Source organism: Thermobia domestica, chromosome 3 (genome assembly GCF_964235325.1).
Source record: "Thermobia domestica chromosome 3, izTheDome1.hap1.1, whole genome shotgun sequence".
In the NCBI taxonomy this organism is placed as follows: Eukaryota; Metazoa; Arthropoda; class Insecta; order Zygentoma; family Lepismatidae; genus Thermobia; species Thermobia domestica.
Window position 1 is genome coordinate 333,013,375 of NC_137456.1, and position 18,992 is coordinate 333,032,366.

General features: G+C 37.3%; 2 protein-coding genes across 3 annotated transcripts in view; one reads left to right on the forward strand and one right to left on the reverse strand.

Moving 5' to 3' along the window:
* The window catches only part of LOC145681222 (E3 ubiquitin-protein ligase SIAH1B-like), a 44,919-nt gene extending 42,679 nt beyond the window's left edge, over positions 1-2,240 (reverse strand). Inside the window, exon 1 of one of the 2 annotated variants that reach the window (XM_081752763.1) lies at positions 2,092-2,240. In XM_081752763.1, the coding sequence (XP_081608889.1) occupies positions 2,092-2,141 (50 nt within the window). In that variant the 5' untranslated portion in view covers positions 2,142-2,240. Of the gene's footprint in view, positions 1-1,835; positions 1,966-2,091 lie in introns of those variants that run through there. The other variant, XM_081752762.1, reaches the window with a different exon arrangement.
* A 12,370-nt stretch (positions 2,241-14,610) lies between these two features.
* LOC145681971 (DNA damage-regulated autophagy modulator protein 1-like) overlaps positions 14,611-18,992 on the forward strand; it is a 50,446-nt gene continuing 46,064 nt past the window's right edge. Inside the window, exon 1 of the mRNA XM_081753571.1 lies at positions 14,611-14,685. Coding sequence (XP_081609697.1) covers positions 14,670-14,685 — 16 coding nt within the window. The 5' untranslated portion in view covers positions 14,611-14,669. The remainder of the gene's footprint in view (positions 14,686-18,992) is intronic.

Genomic DNA, 18,992 nt, shown 5'->3' on the forward strand with positions numbered 1-18,992 from the left:
TTTACAATAGTTGGCATAATTTGAATGCAATTTGTCTTAAAATCCTCATATATGCTTTCTGCATATAAATTCCGCCCCCCCCCCAAATTTACAAAGAAATTGCCGCCCTTGAGAACCGGTTGTTAAAAAATTAGAATAGCACCACTGCATATAGGCTTCGAACAAATTCACTTTGTAATAAGGTTAACAGTATTTTTTTTTTCATTCATTCGGCGTATTAACTGCATGATAATAAGGGTGACTTTTATAATTTTGTGCAACATTTAATGGTGGCATGAGACGTATAGCTTCTAATTGGGATTTTTATAGCTTTAGGTTTTAACTTTTTGAATCTTGACACTCCAAGAAACAGCGAGATTGTTGCTTTTGCCAAGCCAATATGAGTCAGTAAACTGAAACATGAAGATATAACTTTTCAACATTATCGTCAATCATACGCGCCGGCTACGTCGCTGCTCCGACGCCCACACAACCCAGGCTTGGACCCGTTTCTTTTGCGTTTAAATCAGTCGTGATACCGATTAAGCTAGGGCAACCCGAACTTATAGTACCAGTATATTTTACTTTATCACAGCACAGCCCTTTATGACAGTGTTCATAAAAAAAAAATTAATTAAAAATAAGTCAATCAAATATTGAGACTTCCCTAAAAACATATACGTAGGCTAACACGTCCCACCATCGATATGCTCCCACATAAATTTTGGAAAGTTGTCGTCGTTGTCGTCAATGTGTAATCGTAAAGTTTTGAGTTTATAAAAATATGTTTATTACATTATAATTGCGAAACAAAAAATTTACACTTCTTTAAAATAAACCATCTTTGTTACGAATGACTTTATGCACCATAATATCAATGCATGTGTATCATGTAAAAGTGTGTACTAATCGTTGGTATAGTACAAAAGTTCGAAACAACTAATCTTAATCTACAAGGGGTCCTTGGTTCGATTCCCGACCAAGTAACTGTGGTGGACATCATGTCCGTCAGTTTTCTCCCACATTCTCATTGCACCAAGTCTATCACCATTCATTTGCTTTAATCACAGCCTGCCTTAGCCTAAAAGGGCACAATCATGGGACGTTGAACTGAACAAATTTGTTTCATATAACGGAGCGCGGTGGTTCTGTGGTACGAGCGCTTACCTCTGGTGTGTGGGGTTAATGGTTCGGTTCCCGGCCAAATAAGTTTATGGTAGACAACATCGTGCTCGTTGGCTTTCTCGGTGTACACCCGTTTCCTTTCACTTTCTCATCCCACCAATTTTATAATCATTCACTTGATTTAATCATCGTCTCCCTTCGCCTAATGCGTGGGATGTTAAACACTTCATTTTCATTTAATTTAAACAAAATCGCAAACTACGGTAATTCGCCTCGAGATCCACAAAAGATGAAAGGTCATGGTGACAATTGGTAAGGGTTCGGCTATTGCATGTAAATAGAAAATGTTATTTTTCTCGGGTTTTAATTTTAGGCCGAAGAACTATGAATCTTAAGTTCGTTCCAATTGCCAAACTCCTAGGCTAGACCCAAAAGCCGAACCTTAACCGACAATTCTTAGTAAAATAACTAAACCTGCACACCACATTCACAGCAAGTATCTTATTTCATCTAAGAAGGCGGGACAGTAATTTCTGTTACCTTAACAATATCGATAAATTGCAAATGACAATGTTATCTTTTCAATCAACTGAACACATGCATATATATTGTCTGTAACAATTAAATAGAAATACTGTTTACTTATTTATCCTTTCTTCTCAATAAACAACATTATTTAAAAGTACCATTATATAACAAAGCAGGAAAAGTGTAAATACTCAATAACTTACTCATTCGACAGCGCTTTTGCACACATGTTTTCCTTGTGAATCACACAACGCCGAAGAAGTAGCTGCGATACCAACAGCAGCAGGAACAGTTGTGCCTTCATAACAGCGTTGCCAACCTCGGAGAACAAAATTATCGATTTTCGTCCTTAAAATTATCGTATATTACAAAAAAATATCGTATATTCGTTATAGGCGTGATAATTTTAGAAACAAGTATAATATAATTAATAATAGCAATAATATATAAGAAACTTACCTAGTAATCTTCAGTTTCGAACTCCATATCGGTGTCACTATCCTTATCATACTTAATTACGCAAAGTAATTACGCGATACGTAATTTCACTTGCCACAGAACGATTCTAACTTCTTTGTTTTTCACATCCAAACAAAGGCACTAACATTCACGTGAGCGAATAATAGAGCCATTTGTCATGAACAAACAATATTGCCACCTCCACGTAAATGTGATGGATGCAGGGATGCAGGGTTACCAATTCTCAAATCGTTATTGATTTATTTTGGCGAGAATGACTGTTAAAAATGTGTGTTTTATAATTCTTTAATGCACACCTACAATTAATTTGCACATTCAGAAAATTGCTAAAAAGTGTACGTTCTAAAATTATCGTATTTTCACCTATTATCGCAATGTCATTATCGTATATCGTATTAAGGCTTAAGTTATCGTATATCACGATAAATTATCGTATGGTTGGCAACCCTGCTTCATAAACCAAAGCCTTTCGACACAGGATTGCCAACCAGCCTTAGGGGAAATTTACGATCTTTTACTCAAATTATCGTCTTGATGAAAAAGTAGAGGATTTTGAGGGAAGTCTCTCTTTCTCTGAGTTTTGATGCTCCAGAAAGAGGTCCAATGAGCAATCCAATCGGTAAAATGGGGATCTATTGAAGGAAGTCATGTCGGTACAGAAAAATTACAATTTTGTTGTGGTGCATGCTAAAGGAAAAAACTCAACTAACATTGTAATTGTTGTAGGTATAGGCCTATAGGTATTAGGACTTAATATATATATATTTTTTTTAGCTTGTAGCGAATACTGTAACTTTTTTTTTTTTTTACCGATATGACTGTTTCCATTAGCCTTAAAGGCATAATCGTGGGACGTTAAACTGAAAGATTTCATTTTCTTAGTCATGTAGCTTCCCTTAAGATCCGCCACTGGGATGTAGGATTGCCAAATTTTCCAGAGAAAACAGGAAGATTTTTTAAATTATTATTTTAAGGTGTTAAATAGGAAGATAGGCCTACTTGATGTTCAGAATTTCAGCAAACACATAGGCTATAGAAATATGGTTTCGCATAGTAACATGAAACGATTTTAAGTGGGAACTGGATAAGTTACATTAAAAATCATTGAAACATAGAAAACAAATAATGCACAGAAAAGTACATTGCAATTTCTGGTGGGAAATCATGTGGTTCGGATCCCACATTAAGTTACAGGTCCCAGTCTCATATAGGCCTAACCTTGATGCTGAAACGGAAACTAAAATTTATATAGCCACAATTCCTTCCCACCGACGATGTCATAATGATTATGATCGAATGATCATAATGTCCATGTTATCTTTCATTACTCCATAAATAAATTAAATCAGTACTTTAACCATCCACAAATAATCCTTTCCACTTAGTGATGGGATTTTTACCGGTAAATATTTTTTTGGGTATTTACCTTGGGTAAATACCCAGGTATTTACCCAAATTGGGTAAATATACGGGTATTTTTCATTTTCAATACTATATGTGGAACAGACGTTTTTTCGCAGTACGTAAAAAAAATCAAAATGTAGGAGTTGATCCAGTAGAAACCAGAACAAGTATTAAAAGGCAGTAAATTTATTATTTTGTTTAATACAAATGATTTATGTTGTTGTTCCTGTTTTGATAATAGTAACATAAAACAAGTGTGTTTCTCCAGAAAGCAAATTTTAAAAACTGATGACTGAAAAAGACAGCATTTTTTTCTACAAATAAAGAAACTAAAATAATACATGAAACGTGGATAAGTACTTTTCTTTCAATTTACATTTTACAAGTGACTATGGGGAACATGTTATTAATATTGACATGATTTGAAATATTTTTCTGTCACATCATGTATGCTTTATTAACTAGAAATGAAACGGTAGGAGTATATATGCGGGGACTTTCACACTTAAACTACACTTGCTAGCTAAACATCAAAATGTAGTAAAAACTGAGCTGTCTGAAGCCAAATTGAAGTAACTGTATTTTCGTTTTTTGCGGAAAAAAGGCATTCTTGGAAACAAAATAGATAAAGGGCCATTGGAAAATGGGTTTCAAATGACAGTTACGTCAGTTTCTTTAATTAGTTTCTGTTTCGGTGGCATTAGATTTGTACTCCTAATTGAAATGATTTTATGCTTTAATTCAAAATTCGGCAAAATGCAGTTAGTTCACTCTGATTTCAGACATCTCAATTGGCAGCATCATCCACGTCATTTCTATCATAAACCTAATAAAAGAACAAATGAAATACAGAACATTCAAGATTTAGCAGCATTCTCCAAATATTCTATACACATAACTGAAAAGCGTTATCTCGTTATGGGAGAGGATTTCTACTAAGATTACTCATCAGATTCATCGGATATATGGAATGAAAATATGGAATCATCACTGCTAATGTCTTCATCTATGTCGCACACGGAAGAAATGTCACTGTCACTATCTTCTTCAGAGGCTTTCCTTTTCCTTGGTACTATAGTGCATTTCAAATGGGATGAACTTGTATCTTGCGGTAACGTATTTTCTAAGCCTTTCTGCTGCTCTGACTCAACAATCTTCTCTGTCTCTGTACGGTGTGTTGATACTTTCGGCTTTTGTTTCCGGTGAAGCAGTTTCCAGTTATAAGCTATATACGTAATTTTTCCGGCTCTGGAAGTAGTCAGTCTATTCCTTGACTTAGTGTGAATTTTTGAGAATGTACTAAAGGATCTTTCTGTGGCGGCTGATGATACCGGTGCTGTTAATATCCGCTGTGCAACTTCAGATAAGTGGGTATTTCCACACAAACCTTGCCACCAAACTACTGGGTTCATTTCCCCTGAACTTGTCCAAATGAACTTCTTGCCCCACAAATCTTCTTTTGCCTTGTAGTGTGCGAAATCCTTCATCACATTTACAAGATTTGCTTTCATGTTTTCTGCAACCTTGTGTATGAACTCCAATCCATCAACATGTTGTTCTGGAGTCAAGTCAAACCCCTGCGATGATGAATCTAGCAATGCTGCGGCATAGTGAATCGGTTGGAGTGCTGTAACTTTTCTGCTTTCAAATTATGAAGAATATTTGTTTCTTCTGCTTTGGACAATGGGAATTCGGGAACAGATTTTCTTAATTGCTCTTCGATTTCTTTGACAGCCGGAAAAACTCTGTGTATGTTACATTCATCAGATTCTAATACATTTATCCAGGATATTATTGGTTTGAGAACGCGTATTAGCTTTTCAACTGTCACCCAGAAACCTTCATCGTCAAGTAACCTTGCTTTGTGGTCTTTGATAAATGCTGTATATCTTGCAGTGGTTTCGTGAACAGCTAAGTTCTGTAGGGTGACTTTTGTAGCTTTCAAACTTTCAAGAGATTTTAAGTAGCTTCCCCAACGGGTTTTACATGGAAGAGTAAGAGAAGTGTGTATGTTTTTCTCATTGTTGATTGCATGAAAAAGTGCATTCAAGACCTGAGTATTTCTAACTGTTTTAATGATGTCTATAATATTTGTCATAAATGATGAAATTGAAAAACACTTCAAAATATCACTGCAGATAAGGTTCAATGTATGTGCTATACATGACTGGGTTGCAAATGGGGGTACTTTTCTTGGACAAGAGAAAAAGCCTTCTGCATATTTGCTGCATTATCGCCAATGAGAACAAAGAACTTACTGGGGTCGTATTTTTCAATTACTTCAAATACTTGATCTCTAATGTACTCAGCAGTAAGACGGTTGTCTTTCGTGTTTATAAAGTGAACAAATATTGGATGAGGGTTGGTAATAATGAAATTGATTATTCCCTCATTGCGAACATTACTCCAACCGTCACATTGATGATTTAGATATTTCGAATCTTGTAGCTCTACACGCAGCTGTGTTTGCATTTCATTAAACTGGGCATCAAGTTGCCAAGTTGACAACGATTTTCTATCCGGAAGTTTGAATGAAGGTCTTAGACGCTTGAAGAAATCTATCCAGAGAGGATGTTCCACCATGGACAATGGCGCTCCAGTTACGTAGGCAGCTTTCGCTAGCATTCTGTTTAACATTGCCTAGAAGATAAAATATAAAAATATGTTGCAAATAAACCATCATAGGTTGAACACGTATCTTAACCTATTCCACTAATAAATACATAAGATTATTTGCACACATAACCAGCATGCATTCAATTTTCACTGTAGGTACAAATTTATCACATGGAAAAAAATCAGCAACAGCTATATCTGTTACGTGTTCCCTTTACGGAAAGTTGTTAACCTAGAAATCTAGAAATGGAAAACAGTTTCTGATCTTAGCCAAGTACAATTCAACCATTTGTGTGAAGATTGTGCGTTTGGTTGGAATTGGTTTTTAAAAGATAATATTAAAATCGAAATAATATTTGAAATTATGCCCTTGTGCTTAACAATTCTATATTTCATAGATTTTCTATAAGTGTTAGGAAATGACGTCACATTTGACAATTGTCGTTCACCCCCATGCAACCATCATTTTCTAAAAACGTACTAGCAGGAATATGCACTTGTTTCTCCTGAAAAAAACTGCTGGTATTTCCTAGCTTTCAATATAAATTGCTGGTACGCTGGAAATTGATCCAATACACACATGCTTGTGGTATATGAGAAATTTTGCTGGAGCAAAGTGAAAGCATGAGTTTTAACGTGAGAAGTGAATATTGTACATATTTTTGTCAATAACGAAGTTCATTGTACACATGTAATGAAAGTAAAAAGATCAATGTTTAAAAGTTTTCTGCTAGAGGTAATAACCCAGATAAGAAACTAATGAATAAAAGGTGAAAAAAGTAAAGATGAATAGTTCTGGAATCAATTCACACATTAAGAATGTCCTTCCATTTTAATTCTGAACTAAGCGAGTTGGAAAAGGTCATTCTTTTAAGTAATTCATTCGTTTAATTTCGAGGGAAACAATGGTAACAAAATTTCTAATAAACATTACTTACGTAGTGATTAACGTGAACCTTGGGAATTTGGATGCATGTCTTAAGCTACAAGTATCATACATTTCTTACATAAACGTCAATATTTTCTTGGATAATGTTCTTAACACTCGACCATTACTTGACTTAACCATTTGAACATTATTTACAATATATAAACTGTGTGAGAATATTTGGAATGTGTTTGACCAATCAATTTTGATCTGTCGTTTCTTAATTCATTCCACAAGGTCACATGACAAGCTCTTGAGTTATATGAAACAAAATATGTAATACAATTAGTAAAAAACACTTGCGTCATTCATTTTTTTCGACTCTTCGATTCCGTGATTTGTTCTTTCGGTTTCGCACAATTTTATAAAAAATGGTAAAAACTTCCCTATTCTTAAGTTAACCTGTTCCTACCTGTACTTTACTTATCAGTATCTTGCTCTACTCTACCCTACTCTATTATACTACTCCCTTTTAAAGCGATCTTACCTTTGGATGTGCAGTTGGAGCATTGGAATCGAAAGAAGAAATCACTGAATCGAAGAATTGAAAAAAAATATTGAAATGGCTAAAGTAAAGACTTCCCGTTACATTAATTACACTAGTTAACTGTTCCTTGCCATTTGCAATTTTTATCTGATTTTTGAGACAAGTTGTAATCACTTCGGACGAGCAAACTACTCCCTTCTTGCTCTAAACAAAACGGAACTTAATACGTGATGGACATGTGAGCTCATTAACCCATTAACTTACATGTGTTACGCTATGGATATGTATACTTACGTTTTCATCAGTTGTCATTGTATCTATTAAAGTAGCAATGCTACTAGATGAACTTTGTTCATTCGTTAAGGAGCTCCTCTTATATGAAACTGGCATCAAAGTTTTATCAGTCACACTCGTCACTAAAGAGTCATCAATGCTCTTATTGGTACTACAACTTAGCGTAGGTGGTGCACTTTCATTCAGTTGTTCCGTCCCAATATTTTGCCAACAATCCGACAAACTTCTTCCTTGTAAACCTTTTAAAATTGTTTTCTTCAAACTTTCAGGACACTTGAAACACTTATTCACATGATCTAACATTTTATTTATATTTGCGTGTTTATAATTTTTAACACAGTACTTGCAGTTTACTGATTTATCACTTCGTACATTGTATGCGCTCCAAACATAACTTTTCCTTCTACCCATTTTCAGTTTTTTCTCTCTCTGAGTAAAATAAAACTTAGGAAACTCAATTAAGGTAAGAGGCACGTTTACTGTCAACAAGTCTCAAAGCTAATATCAGTAATGAACTAAATTAGAAACGGGTAAGTTTGAAACAGTGTTACTAGATATAAATTGAGTTTCCAGTGTTGCAAGTTTGCATCTTTCTTTAACCACATTTGTGCCTGGAAGATTTTATACTGTTATTTTAGAATCCACTATGTCTTCTTATTATGTAATCTTGCAGTTTGTAATAAATACCCATTTTTTGGGTAGGTAAATAAAATTTCGGTATTTACCGGGTATTTACCCAATTTTTATTTACCTACCCAGTGGGTAAATACCCAAGTCCCATCCCTATTTCCACTCTTATTGAGTTATTTCCTCTAACTTCCCATCACTAAAAGAGAGTGTACCGTTGGGGGCCGCGGTGGCTCAGTGGTAGAGCGTTCACCTCTGGTGTTTGGGGTCACGGGTTCGATCCCAGCCCCCGCCAAGTGAACTTTGTGGTGGACAAACACCGTGTGCGTGGGTTTTCTCGGGGTTCCCCCGTTTCCTCCCACTTTCTTTATTCCACCATTTCATTCATTACTCATCATCACCGTCTCCTTTAGCCTAACCGGCATATCCGTGGGACGTAAAACTCACAGATTTCATTTCATTTCACAGAGTGTACTCTTCTTAGAGGTAGCTACTTATGAAACTAGCATTTAAATAAAAGAAAAGCAGAAACTAAACCAATTAAGTATATTACACAAATCTGTGTTGTGTTTTAAGTTAACTGTTCCACATCTCTTTTTGTATGTTCAAAAAAATCCTTGTAGGGCAGGGGAGCATCCACGAATGTCTGAAAAGGTAAGTAGAGTTTTGAAATTTTGAGGTCTACTGGTTTCGGACCCCCTCTTCCCCCAAAGAAAAATCGTAACTTGGGATCGGAACATTTGGGGACTTTCTTAACAGAACTATACTTGTTTAACATTGATCATACGTCTTCATCTGTATTCTTTCATTTCTTATAAAAATAATTTAGTTGTATCATTTTTTCTAATAAAAAAAATAGGTGGCAGTAATTAACAATTACTTATCGTCTTTTCGGGTGCAGAATAAGATAGATTCAACATTATATGGCCTATTGGACTCCCTCTCCCAAAATACTTTGGACTGTTCCAGTAAACATTTCCGGGTGCACGCCTCGCCTGTAGCAGGACATTCACAAAAACTTGGTACTCTGCTTTTATTTGTTCTTCTTCTTCTTCTTTTCCTAACTTCAGTGTACAAGAATCGATCGAAACTGTGACATGATCGAAAAAGCGTTAACAGATGACGACTAAGTTGCCAAAAAGCAAATTATTCTTAAACATAACGTTGAGGCGCTGATGTCGAAGACTATTATTGTTATTTATTGAAAAAATAGAAAAAAGATATCGTTTTAAGGGAAAAATAAAAATCTATAGCGTGAAATGTGCCAGAAAACCGTAAAATGTACGGGAAAAAAATGATCTGGTAACTCTACTGGGAAGGACAAAGCAAAAACACGATTTGATTTTGAGTTTTAGTTTAGTGTCCATTTTAGCAGAGACGCTACATGAGACGTGGACCTACAGCTTAACGTGGGATCCGAACCACATGAGCTCTAGCCGGGAATCAAACTTGTGTCTGCCACTCCAAAGGCGTACATGCTAACCGCTTAACCATTAGAGAACTCGTAAACACACGACCTACCACGACTCGAATTTCATTTAGAGAAGCGAAGCATTTCATTGAATGTTCTTTTGAAGAAGAAAAATTCTATTTCACTGGAAATCAAATGTCAGGCAAAACTACATAAAAGTAGGCAAAGGCGTCTTGAGAGCAGTGATGATTCCACAGGGTGACCGGGATGGATTTTTCCCCGAAGCAACGAAATTCCCCACCGGAACATTTCTTCGAGGTTACTAGAATTTTCCAGTACTATTTTCACTACCTCCCCTTATTCAAAGCTTCCCTCCCGGACTGGTAATCTGAAATAGTGACTGCCTGGAAGGACGGGAGCATTACAAACTCTTCTGGCCCCTTAGAACAATGCTTCAAACACTTCAACAAAATTTTCCTAAATTCCCGTATTAAAACATTTCGTGTAAACTTATTTAGACGGGAATAACTTATCATGAAGAATTTGTTAGAAATTGGGAATTAGATTTCTGGGATTTCGCCATTTTTGGCTATGTTAGCACGTCACATATGAGGGATGGAGTCTCTCGGCGATCATACTGCCGGGAATTGGGAGGAAGAAAGGAATGGGCAAGGAAGGAAGTGCCTGGGACCATTCTTAGGTACCTCCCCGGCATTTGCCTGGTGTAAGTGAGGAGAACATCACTCAGGATGCCTAGGGTCTGAAAAAGCGTTACAATGTTTCGACTGTGTGTCCCCAGCGGAAATCGAACTCGGGCTAGCTCGCACGAAATGTGAAAGCGGTAGCAACTACCTTTCACGGGGTTATTGATGAAGAATTAGTGTAATACTTGTTAAGGTCCTGAGGCCGTGGTGGCTCAGTGGTAGAGCGTTCACCTCTGGTGCTTGGGGTTCCGGGTTCAAACCCCGCTCCCGCCAAGTGAACTTTGTGGTGGACAAAAACCGTGTGAGTGTGTTTTCTCGGGGTTCTCCCGTTTTCTCCCACTTTCTTCATTCTACCATTTCACTCATCTCTCATCATCACCATCTCCTTTAGCCTAGCCGGCATAACCGTGGGACGTAAAACTCAAAAATTTCATTTTTTTGTTAAGGGCCATTCACCAGAGTTTAGCTTCTTTTCTATCACTGAACAATTGCGTCTCCTGCGAAATAATATCGCTAAAATCGTGACTTTTTAAGTGCATAAATGTCTGGATAGACGCTTGTAAACTGGAAATGATGCCAGGGATCACGAGAAATTTCAGCTATGAATATTGAGAGTAGGGCTATGGCTTAACAGAGCATATGACAATGGATGTCGATCCTGAAATTTGCGTGGGCTTACGTTTTTACATTAAAATCCATACTTATATGATGTCTTCTTAGATATGTGACAAACTTAAATGTTACGAAAATTATACTGAAATTAGCTCCACTATGTATGACCTCTGTCGTATCATGGCCGCCGTCTTCAAGTCCACCATTTGAAAACCAGCTGTTACATATATAAGAGACGGTCATCTGTTATATCATTTGAGGCTACAAAGTAACCACAAACATGTTTTCAATATTAGTTCATATCTAACTTTATTTTTCTAAGAGTGATTTACAAGATTACCAGTTGCAGTAGAAGCTCAAATTAGTAACAGTTTGCTCGAAGCCAGCGCCGTAACATACATTTTTCTTCTGGGGGGCAAGCATTAATGCGCGCATTTGGGCCCTTAGGAAAGTTGTTTTTCTAATTCTTGGGTCCCTCTTTCCATCTTTTTATTACCCTTTATGGGCCCCCCGGAGCCTGTAGTCCCTCGCGCATTTCAAGGTCTGCGGGGCCGTTAGTTGCGCTTCTGGGCCCGTTCAATACATGACAAATTAAGGGGACAATATTGACAAACCTCAAAGCCATATGAGTAAATATTATCTCTAGGGTACCTAATGGTAGACATTTTTTACTGAAATGGTCCGACTACCCATTTTTGTTTTATTGGCCTTTTGTGTGCTGTTTTGTTTATGTAATGTAGTGAACCTGTTTGATGCTTCATTTTGGGGCCCCTCGAACGGCGGGGAGCCCCCTGCTCCCACAAGTTACAGCCCTGCTCGAAGCATAACGCAAGACACTTTTACAGCCCAACAACTCTTCTGAGTACATCAGTATCCACACTAGTAGACGCGCGATGATGCACTTCATGGGCGTTGCCGATTTTGATCTGTACACAATTAATTGCTTTTACGTGTCCGTGAAGTAAAACGCCGGGGAGTGTCGCGCTAATTTGCGTCTGCCGATGCAGTAGTGAGGGGACTGCAGATGCAGTTATAATCGGACCTGTAGCTCACAGTATGGAGTCACATCGCCATACTGAAAGTACACTCATGTCCAAAATTATTGTCGCATGTCTATAAATACGTTTTTCTAGGAATATAATTTGATAACGAATTCGCCCGGTATTTTTTATAATGTTAGTATATGTATAATCGGCAAAGACATGAACGTGGCAAACTTCATGTCAAAAGAGCAGTTAAAACGAAAATAGAATTTTCTTGTCCATTTGGCAACATTTTATTTTACTCATTATAATTTTCGTGTTATTAATTATTTTCCTATGAAATTTACTACAAATATACATTACCCGGTTATACACATAGTATGAGTATTAAAAGTACCCTGCAAAATCATTACCAAATTATATTCTTACAAGAACACAGTTATAGCTATGCGACAATCATTTTGGACATGTGTGTACATATTTACAAGCATCGGTCCAGTGCGGATTTTCGTCTAATCAATATTGGTGCTTGTCTTCGTTTATTTCGTCATTCAGGAAAAAGTGTCTCGTCACTGAACAACAGTTTAGGCGCGAACTGTATATTAACTTGGTATTATTCCAAGATCCTTTGACGGAATTCTAATCGCCGCCGTAGTCGTCCTTGATTAGCTATTAATGTAATTGCCACTGGTTGCACTGCTAGATTCGTACGATTCGACTTCGACTTGCAGCACTACTAACACGCTACCAGAGTATATGGAATATATACGAGGAATTGAATGCCAATCAAGAACGCTGTAACACACCATCAGCTAATCCAGATGTCCAAAACAATTCCAAGATATCCTCCAAATAACTGCTATGCCCTTACTCACAAACTTCCATCTAACACTGCAGACCCCACTACCGCTACGGCGCTGATGAGTTTTAGTAGTACGGGAGCGTTAGGGATGCGCACGAGACGAGTCGAGACAGAATTTTCCTGACAAAATTCGAGTCGAGACACAGCTCTTCCAATAAAGAATACATTTTTCGAGTCGAGACATCACTTTTACAGCACATTTACGAGACGAGACAGCCTCCAATCTTGTCTCGTGCGCATCCCTAGGGAGCGTATTGCTCAATGAGTTAGCAAAAAATGGGGTGCCTTAGCCCAGGATCAATGACCTAGAGGTAGGAACCACCTGCTCTAAATTTTGGAAGGGTTACCTTGGCCTATTCCCTAAATTTTAGGAGGAATACATAGAACCACTCCCTTATATATTGGAAACTGCAAGATTTTAAAATTTGGTATGGTCATATGGGACCGAGGTATGTATCTCTATAAATTTCGGTAATTCATCTCGTTCTCTTTTAAGAGTAAAAAATTCAAATTTCGAAGCTTTTTTTTTTCACCTATTTACCTTTGATGACACTTTATTATCTTGTATGCTCATATGGATGAGTATTGAGTTCATTCCCTTTCATAAGATAAGTGTATATTGATGCTTCTCTCTTAAATTTTGGGAGGGGTACTTAGGGTCACCCCGTAACTCTAGAAGTTCTCAAAAAGCAATAATTAGTGAATGTTGTATGGAATCCTAACAGGGATCTATACACAATATTCTGTAAATTTCGGTGATCTATCTTGTCCCCTTTCAGGGTATTCAATTGCTAAGAATTGATAATTTGGAAAATTTTGACCTAATTTATCCTCATTGAAGTGGGTTTATCACGTTATACGGCACGACTCAACACTGATGTTTTTGCAGTGACGAAAACGTGCTGACTGAGGTCAATTCAAGCTGCGGTCTCAGAATGAAAAGGCTTTGAAGATGTCTTCATCACCATTAATGGTGTTTAATAATTAGTGCACCAGCAACTTAGGTGATGTGTGCTAAAAATGTGAGATTTTTGAATTATTAGTATAGAAAATTGAATTCTTTTATAGGAAATTGCATAAGAATTTTACAAATGGCGGACAACGCCATTTGCGTTATTGGCCGACATGTGAGTCGTAATGCCTGAATTATATATTTAAAAAAATTAAAGAAGTTAAAAATAGAATTCTGTGTAGTCATGATTAAATAAAGAAATTTCAAAATCAGGTAAATCGAAGAATTATCGTAATAAGGGTAAATCAAGGACAAAATCGGGAAGAATTTTCAACGCGATGAAGAGGGCCAACTATCCAGATGGTCAGGGTGGAAAAATTGAGAAAAGTGAAAAAAAAATGAATTGAAAATGTGTAGTATATTTGTGGATAAACGTCGATGTATTTGTGATTAAGTGTAAATGTGTGTAAGTATTGTGAGATGTGAAATTTTCACTTAATTCCCTCCCTCTTCTGCACACCACACTAGAGGATGTTGACACTACCACGATCACCGTTGAACTCCCATCTTTGAAGTCTGCATCGAATATTTATCCTTGAATTGTCGAGGTTCGAAGAAGAAAACGATGGAGAGAGAATTCACTATCACTTCTACAGCTATTCATTGATCTTTTTAACATGAAGTTGCTGCATTGTGAGTGTAATTAGTTATATTTTTTTGTATATAGTTTATGGCAAACACGATTCACATTTCCAATTAGAAATAATTTTAGTGCATGAAGAATTAAGTAAACAAACCACAGCCACGGGAGCTATGCATAGGAAGAATCTAGTTCAATAGACACTGATATATTAACTCTTAATAGGAGTCAGTCGATACGAAGTGGTCCAGAGGTGGTTGTTTGACCATCTCCGACAATTATAAAAATTTGAGTGTGATTACCCTTGTGTATGAGAAGGTCAATAACGTCATTCACGTTGTCGTGTGTACAAGTGTTTCTGAATGGCGGTCATCTTTGTTGTCGGTGGAGTGTCAATTTTTGCATTTGCAAGCATTTACGAAACCTACAGTTGCTCAGGACGTACGAAGCACACGAACACCAAACAAAAACGAATGTTTACAGGAGAGACTAAGGTACACAGAGAACATAAACTTTTGCGTCTAAATAAATATGCAGGGTTGCAAACCAATACATGAAATCACCAAAAAACTACAAAAAATTACACTTTTAAAGGGGCTGTATTTTGGAATGGCATAAAGTGGGGGGGGGGGGTTCATAAGTTTTGTGCTGAATACTATTACATGTAAAGAGTCTGCAGAAATATCCTCGGCTATGATACTACTGGCACCGTAGATTTATGGGGGCGAAAGTTGAAGTTTGCGATTTTAATGCCATTTTTTGGGAGGGCGTAATATCTCAGGAGGGCAAAGTGCTAAATATTGCTGCTTATGCCACAAACTAATTCTGTATGTGAATAAACTATTGCAAAAGAATCATGACTGATATTACACGCAAAAAAAACATAAAGACATGGTAAAAACGCGAAGAAAACACGTGTGTGACGATGGTTGTAGCCCGGAGAAAATTAAATGTTTGGATATGTGTCATGCTAGATCTCAAAACCTATGCATAATACAGCAATTAGGCCCGCTTTTGTTTGCGTTCAGTTGTGCAAAAGCTTGCGAGTAGCGTTTGTTTCATCTGTCTACCTCTTTTGATCATTGTCACGTCTACATGGTAGGGGAGGTAGCTCCCCCTGCTCCTACGATACCCATCGTCGAACTGGACCGCAGTATTAAGGCATTTAATGTATAGCAAAGTATCATTGAAATCCAATCCCAGTTACGGAAGTTAATATGTTCATAAAGTTGTGTTACATAGGATAGACAAGTCTTTGGCTAGCTGGAGACTCCGCCCCTACACCCCCACATTTTCTCGGCCTACGGCCTCGAATCTCTAAACCCTATAATTCTACCAAATTTCAAGTTTCTTTTTGTATTTCAACTATCTAGAAAATAGGATTTTGTGTCACAAGAAAACACCCGTTTAAATAACATGGGTATTACTTCATCCCCCTAATAGATACCTTTAAAACTACAAATAATCACTTTTGGCAATTTTCCTGTTGGTAAGTTCCGGAAGTCTACAATCATGCTAAATTTCATCATTCTAATCCTGCCGGAAGTGCGTAAACATTTTGGGGTGTAGAAGATGTTCCATATAAATAACATTAAGAAGACTTTTTAGTTCCCCATAAAACCTCTCTACGGTTGAACTTTTTTATTTTTGATGATTTACTTAAGTAACGCTAATGGAAACGTACAGGAATGAGGCAGCATCCTTGTCGAACTCCCCTTCCAATTGTACTCTCTTCCGCCAGTTCTTCCCCTATCCTAATACTTACTTGTTGGGTCATGTATAAGTTTCTCACGAATCTTCTATCTTTCCATTCCAATCCTATCTTCGTTAGATCTCCCAACAACAATTCTCAATTCGCATGGTCAAAAGCCTTTTCTAGATCAATAAATACATATACCTCTTTCCCTTTTTCTATAAATCTCTCACCGTTTGCCCTTAATAATCCAATTGCATCTTTTGTGCCCTTGCCTCTTTTGAACCCGAACTGCTCCTCCTCAACTTCTTCATTTGTTCTTCCATATAACCTTCTGTTCAGTATTCGGAGCAGAAGTTTAGCTGCATGAGATATGAGGCTAATAGTTCTATAATCCTCACATCTCTTTGGGTTCGATTTCTTAGCAATCGGTATCATGATCATCTTAAGAAAGTCTTTTGACCACTCTCCTGTTTCATATATTTCATTGCATAGTAGGAACAATTCTTTCTTTCCCTTGTCTCCCATATTTTTAATGAATTCGATTGGTATGTTATCTATTCCGGTTGCCTTTCCATGCGTAGTCTCGGATATAGCCTTTTCAAACTCATCCCGAAGAATACTAAATAATTTATCATCCTCTCCTACTTCATTTTCTACTTCAACATTTAGGCTACATGGTCTATCCCTACTCTCATATAAGTCTTCAACGTATTCTTTCCACCTTTCTATGACCTCATTTCTCTCGCTGACTACTTTCCGATTCTTATTTTCTACTGCCATCGTAATACTCCTTGTTTCCTCCGAAATTCCATACATTTCACCTCCTTCTACATTTCCTGATACTTCCCAACTCTTTCTAATTCTTTTATGTCCTCGCATTTGCTTCTGTAAAACTCTTCTCTCGCTCTGTCTCTTTCCCTTCGTAATTCATTATTTAACTTTCTGTAACTCTTTCTGCCCTCTTCTGTATCAACCTGTTTCCACGTCTTCCTTTCCCATATTTTCTGCAACATCTGCTCTATAGCCCATGGTTTCTTAGCCGTTTTGTGTTCGCGATAATCTACTGTTTCTTCTGCAGCCTGCTGTAAGCAACGTTTAATATGTTCCTACAGAGCGTTACTACCTGCACCTATCCTTTTCTCGTTTGAACATTTTTCTTCGAATTTTTCAACGAAAAGATTTTTATTTCCTCGTTTTTCAACTTTTCAGTATTCAACACTTTGTTGCCTACTTTTCTTCTGCCTACATTTTTTGTTGAATATCTACTTCAGCCAGCACAAGATTATGATAAGAAAAAACGTCAGCCCCGGGAAGGGTCTTCGCGTTCTTTAAGCTATTCCGATACCTGTCCTGATTCATAACATAGTCTATCTGATATCTTCCGCCACCTATTGGTGATTTCCATGTATATCTCCTTCTCTTGTGCTGATTGAACCAAGTGTTCCAATTACTAGTGAATTCTGTCTACAGAAATTCACTAGTCTCTCTTCCCTTTCATTTCTTTCGCCTAAACCATATTTGCCTACGATACTATCTTCCTGCTTTTCTCCCACAACTGCATTAAAATCTCCCATTAGAATTACGCATGCACCTCTCTTCTCTCTATCTATAATTTCTTGTATTTTCTCATAATTTTCCTCTACTTCTTCAGTTGCATGCGAAGTCGTCTGTGCATATGTCTGTATCACCACTAGATCCTTCGTTTTCCCTTTAAGTCTTAACATCATAACTCTATCAATAAATTCTACTTTCACTACCTTCTCCTTGAAGCGAATTCCAAGAACTATTCCTACGCCATTATCACCTCCCTTGTCATTACCTGAGTAAAACATTGTATATCCTTCTCTGTTCAACACCCCATTACCTTCCCATCTAACTTCACACACTCCTACCAAATCTAGATTATTTCATTTCTTCTTTAAGATTTTTTAATTTTCCTCCCTGTAACATAGTACGTACGTTCCATGTCCCTATCCTAAACCTTTTGCTCTTCCCTGTCTTTATTTCTCTGTCTATCTTCCCCCATTGTTACTTTGTCGTCCAATAATCCTTCCCAAGCCATCGCCCTGCCTGAGATCTGAATGGGGAGATATATTACCTCTGGAACTATATATTGACTGCAAAAGACTATTGTACAGTTCTCTTTCTGCTGTCAGCAAACTAGGGAAAAATAGAGTGCGGTTACCCGTTGCCTTCCACCCCGCAGTATCGCAGCCGTTAAAGTCACTCTGACCACGCCTGGGACTATTGTCCAAGTTGCCCTACCAATCACTATGATTTCCGCCAACTTGGCTACTGGAAAACTGTTGCCTTCTGCCACAACACTCTTCGTCTGGCTACTCCATTTAGACCAATTCGGTACGGGTGGGCCTTCTGGTAGTGACCTACCACCGACATAGCTCTAAATTTCACTGTAGCACATAATCCTCCCCACCCGACACACAAGTGTCTTCACAAAGGTGGTGTTTATCGGGGAGGGGAGTTCTGAAAGCAAAACCAAATTATTGGGATTTTATTGATCCCTTGTTTTCAGAGGAGACAGGTTGTTAAAAGTGAGTTAATCTAATCGGGTCTTTACCAAACATTGATTAGTATTGGGCGGATCTAAATTTAGCATATATTCGCTAATTATCCAACTTTCATATTTACTAATTATCAAACTTT